The sequence below is a fragment of the Branchiostoma floridae genome, chromosome 18, assembly GCF_000003815.2.
Source record: "Branchiostoma floridae strain S238N-H82 chromosome 18, Bfl_VNyyK, whole genome shotgun sequence".
Classification (NCBI taxonomy): domain Eukaryota; kingdom Metazoa; phylum Chordata; class Leptocardii; order Amphioxiformes; family Branchiostomatidae; genus Branchiostoma; species Branchiostoma floridae.
The window spans coordinates 15531373-15536946 of NC_049996.1; the positions used below are offsets into that span (position 1 = coordinate 15531373).

General features: G+C 43.1%; 1 protein-coding gene across 2 annotated transcripts in view; it reads left to right on the forward strand.

Annotated features, from left to right (window-relative positions):
- LOC118405381 overlaps positions 1–4962 on the forward strand; it is a 56978-nt gene extending 52016 nt beyond the window's left edge. Inside the window, exons 9-12 of one of the 2 annotated variants that reach the window (XR_004829898.1) lie at positions 1884–2057; positions 3281–3385; positions 4128–4667; positions 4698–4962. Coding sequence is in view for 1 of the 2 variants with exons in the window: in XM_035804865.1 (XP_035660758.1) it covers positions 1884–2057; positions 3281–3385; positions 4128–4598 (750 nt within the window). In the remaining variant the exon portion in view is untranslated. Of the gene's footprint in view, positions 1–1883; positions 2058–3280; positions 3386–4127 lie in introns of both variants that reach the window. The other variant, XM_035804865.1, reaches the window with a different exon arrangement.
- The last annotated feature ends 612 nt before the right edge of the window (positions 4963–5574 follow it).

A 5574-nucleotide genomic window follows, 5' to 3' on the forward strand; every position in this document is an offset into this window, starting at 1 on the left:
ACAGTTTTACAAATATGAAATGCTGTACAACTAGTCACATCGCACTATGACAATACAGTGGAAGCCAGTTAATGTCACAACGGATTAACGCACACTTCTGTTAACTGCACGGAATCCCACAATCCCAAACGAGTGCGGTCCAGCTAGATAACTTCGCATTATTGCACCAACCGGATAATTGCACGAAATTCACTGGCAAATAGGCCGTGCAATTAAGCGGCTTCTACTGTATAAAGTTTATTTCTCTAACCTGTTCGAGTCGAAGACACCCCTGAGGAAGTTAACTGTGATCCAGCCGAACACGCCCTCCTCCTCACCCGAGATGACCTTGGCCCAGCCGCGCTCGAACTTGAACGGGTTCTGACTGGAATCTTCGAACAGCTGGTTGATCTGGTCAAAGATGGCGTCGACATCATTTGGCTCCAGCAGTCGCATTCCTGTTGGAGTTATAAAAAAGATGGCAGGGTTGGACAAGTTTTCTAAAATTGACTTGTCCTATCGGGCAAGTACTTAAAAAATTTACTTGCCCGAACCAACTTTTCACTTGCCCGAAATCTTAATGACATTTTCTATGTATTATATTCATGGCCTTCAATGGAATTTTTATTATCGGCTCTATTTTCTGTGTTAATCAATGCTTGATGTCATGACTTTGAAAAGTAGCAAGTACATCAAAATCTCACTCAATGGAGAAAAGCTAACTTGTCCGATCGGGCAAGTGGGGAAGGACATGCACTTGCCCGATTGGCATTTTCACTTGCCCGGGACTATAGGGCTAGTGGACTTGTTTATCCCTGGATGGTCTCAAAGCTTAAAGCTTAGCCTTTCTGCAAGGCGGTAGCTATACACCTTTCTCAGGCGGTGGCCACGATAGATCTAAAACGAGTTCAATGTGGCAAACAAAAGGCTATCCATCATAATTAGCAGTTCGACCAATGGTATCCTGCCAATTAGGAAATCGACCAATAAGTGAATGGCTGCAAATTCGTTAAAATTTGCATTATTATGTTTTTATTTTGCATCTCTTAAGGGACTATGGGGTCAGTCTACACTACTCTAAATTGCTACATCTTTCGGTGCATAACACTTCTTGTAATATTTATTATTCTATCTTATATCATGAAAATTTGTGTGGTTTGGGGGAAAACTAAATGGGACCTGATTTTAGAAATAAGTTTTGTCTGTTTGCCTCATTGACCTCTTCTTCGATCTATCATGGCCGCCGCGTGAGAAAGGTGTATAGGGGCAGTGGGTTGTTATCCACTGTGTCAGACAGTGGGGCATGATTACTCTCCAAGCAGAGGTTAGGCTCCAGCTCTTTTTTTGTGTGTCTTTTTTAAGCGTTTTATCGGACTTTTCTGATTTTGTACTTAAATCTTGATGAGAAAAAAAAACACCTAAAAACGTAAGAAAAACAGCCGGAGCCTAACCTCTACTTGGGAAGTAAGGCACGGTATATGTCAAAGGACTGACTTGCAAACAGTTCTCGTCTCGACCATTGTCTCGATTCGCATAAAATGTCCAGTTGTGTTTTGTTAATGTTCCAGGAGCCTTCACCTTTGACATATTACCCATACTTCCCGTCGATGCNCGAAACGTCGCTGAGAATAAAGCAATGGTTGTGTAAAAAGAGTCTCTTTATTCAGTGACGTACCAACCTGATGAAACTATTCACGGACTATATACAGTAGAAGCCGCTTAATTGCACGGCCTATTTGCTAGTGAATTTCGTGCAATTATCCGGCTGGTGCAATTATGCGAAGTTATCTAGCTGGACCGCACCGGTTTGGGATTTGGGGATTCCGTGCAGTTAACCGAAGTGTGCGTTAATCCGTTGTGCATTTAACTGGCTTCTACTGTAATACCATTGTGTTTGTGAACAGGCTCAAACCAAGTCGCTGAGCGACCGGCGGCGAGGTAAGGTGGGTTGGCAGAGCCCGCGGGTCCGACACACCGAGCTGAAGCTGCCCATGATGGCGCTGGTCAAACAACAGGAGGACAAGCTCAAGCGGGACCAGCACCTCACCTTCGACGACTTGCCGCTTCTAAGGAAAAACGTGAGAACGAATGACGTTTCTGGGGCCACACCTAGTTACTAAGGCTATGTTGATTTGATTATATGGATGACATCCTCTTAGAACCAAAAAACTGACGCGAGCGTGTGAATAAAAAAAAAGTTTGGCAAAACGAAAGTTGTCTCGTACATGTACTCTTAATTGCACGGCCTATTTGCTAGTGAATTTCGTGCAATTAGCTAGCTGGTGCAATAATGCGAAGTTATCTAGCTAGACTGCACCGTTGTGTGATTTCGGGATTCCGTGCAGTTAACAGAAGTGTGCGTTTATCCGTTGTGCTATCAACTGGCTTCTACTGTATTTGCTCATTTTGCAGATGGTTTGTACGATGAAGTTGAATTTTTATTTCTTTTTGGAAACGGCCTACAATTGATGCGTGCGCGGATGTCATCCATATATAATCAAATCAACATGGCCTAACATATACACTGACATCAATGCAGAGGTTTTGTGTAAAAACTGGTCAATCCAGATGTTTGCCTGTCATTAATAGCGGATGATGTCTGAAACGTCTGAAACCGTTTCCAAGATTTTATCCAGTTGCTTGAGTAACTGTTCTCCTTGTACCGTATAGCCAAGATGTCTAACATTCATCGACATGTACACTAATATTCAATTACATTTTATCCTATAATGCATTGATAGGAAAATACGTTTAATGATTTAGATTTTAGAAATTATAGTTTTGACCAGTCAGATAGAGTACGTAGATTCGAAGACGTAATGTTGAAAACTTTGAATTTGGGCGTACTCATCTGGTGTGTATTAGGGCCGGTTTTTCTCATTGGACGGGTCCAGAAAAACCGGACCTGAAAAAATGGGATGTTGGACCCATTGGAAAAGGAACAGATTATATAATCAGGCATTCACACGTTTTCGGGGTTATCGGTCGACCCAAAAACAAGAGGGAAGCAGAGTAGAGTCCATAGTCATTTTTACCAACTTCTACAGTCAATCGTGCAGAGGCAGGTAGCATGTAGGATTTTAAAACGCCAGTGGGAGTCGAATACTACTAGTATGTAAAACAGACTTCTCTGTAGCAAAATGACCATTGTTTTGAGTATCGTCCATTGACAAGTTTCCACATAGAGAATCAGGTCCAGGTTCAGGTCCGGACCTGTACCTGATCCTCTGGACCTGAACCGGAATTTTCTGTACCGGTACCCACCCCTAGTGTGCACTAACGAGTGGTTTGCGCCACGCAGGTCACCAATGCCACGAAGAGCTACTACAACATGCTGTGGTACGCTCGCACCAAGGAGTCTAAACGTCACTGGGAGATTCTCGACACAAACAGCATTCAGTCAAAGGTATCGTACGGTTAAGAGAGCCCAACATAGATCTAATCTTTCCTGTGGTGCTCCATGCATCTTAGACAACTCGATGGCAACTGTTTTCCTGGTGTATACAATCTTCAGGGCTTCAAAACTAGTGTTCACTATTAAGAAAACTTGATACCAACATGAGTCAGATGAAAATAAAACATTTCTCAACAGTTGGCAATGGTTTGTAAGTTTGCATAAGTGTTGGGCGATCGTGCCTTTGTTTTGTTGTTACGACTCGAAGTTCAGCACCAAGGACAGGCATTTTCGCTATGGTGGAATGTCGTTTGCTGTGCATGTGATCAACTATGGCATGGTATCATCAGGATCTGGATTACATTGAGCTGTATTTGATAATGAGAAAATGAAGCGTTTCTCCAACTCAACAAATTTGACCCCCCGGAATTTTCGACCTAATCTCTCGGTCTTTGACCCAATGCTGACGTCACACGAGCAGCAAAATCACGTGTTTAAAGCACACAGGTCAGCAGTTGAAGACCAAGTGATTTTAGTCAAGTTTCTTGAGTTGGAAAAGCTTCACTTTCCCATTATGTAATTTACTAACTTAGTTGAACTTTCGTGGTAATAGAGCTGTCTTTTTGCAGTGGTTGATGTAGTCTTGAATATTTTCTTGCTTCATTGTATAAGGTCCTTCGCGATCAGTACATAAGAAGATACAAGATCTACTCGTAAGAAAATGTTGGCTAAGATATTTTTCTTGCTTCGAAAGGTCCTTCGAGATCAGTTCGCAAAAACGTACGAGATCTACTCTTCTCCTGAGTACTCCCGCCTGACGACGGGCATCAGCACCCACCACATGTCCACGCACAGGAGGCGGGGCGACAGTAGGGCGTGGAGCGAGGACACCGAGAGTGAAAGAAAAGCCAGCAGTATAGTCTACGCTTCGAGGAGGGATAGCAACTTCCTAGGCACGTCAAGAGAGCGCGCTCTGAAGCCGAAGGGTAGTACAGCTTCGAGTGAAACGGCGAACCTCCCGCCAGTGACGGAAGACCGTCGGCTCAGCGAGGGCGTCGACGGAGGCTCTGGGCGTAGTGCTGGTACCTCGGAAAGCCGTCGGAAGAGCTCGGATATGTCCGGTGGTAGTCGGCTTTCCGGTACCACCCCAGGCACCGACCGGCGGCTGAGCGCAGTTCGGAAGGAAACTGGCGGAATTTTACCAACTCTAGCCGAGGACAGGTGAACTGGTGCAAGCCGTTCATTGTAGCCTCATAATAACCAACAGCTTGCTTGTGACACAGATTTGTGGAGAATCAGTGTAATAAGATGTACACCGATCTCCATATTTAAAAGAAACCATCAGCTTCGGCATATTTGCACGTTTCTTTTCAACCATGGAAGGAACACAAATAGATTACAAGCTTTGTAATGTGATATTATTGTAAGTATCATGAAAAATGTGAAATAGGTACTAAAACAGCCATAAACTACAAAAATCACACGTTTTGCAACATTTTTATTTCTCCTTTTTCACACCACCTACGTCTGTATGTTATACACTGTTTAGAAAAAAAGAAACCTTTAAATAAAGCCAAAGTCACATGTATTCATCGCATATTGTCATTATTCAGCTTAACATTGTTGATAACCTACATAAATGTATCATACACATTACATTGTATCTTGGCAAGGTTTTTTTTTGCCTGCAAGTTGATTGCAAATCTGCCTAAGAAATGCACAATTGATATCATTCTTCTTATCTCATAGCTGTACAAGAGTCACTACACCTATATACATACTTAGAATACAGAGAAGCAACACTGCTAGCATACAAAGCATACATTTTCTTCACTCAAATAGCCCTGTAATATTTTAGTACAATTGACTACATTGTTTTCCAGTTCAAAAATAATCATTTCTTTGGTGGTTTGCCCCGACTTAGCCTGAGTTAACAAAATCTTGCGGCAACTGTCGGCCACTAGGAGCGCGATTCTAGGCTAGCCCCAACTGACTAGCCTCTACCAGGCTCTGCAGATTGCTGATCAAGTAGTATAAATTGGACAAATAGAGTCAATAGTACGCTAGGGTTGTCGGCCGGCCATAGGAGTCAGTACATTTAAGTTCGCGAGATTTAATTTGCGGTAGCAGGAAAAAGGAATTTTTGCGGTGGTTTTAAGTTCGCGGCAGCACCATGCACTGTAGCCTCTAACTGCCATGGA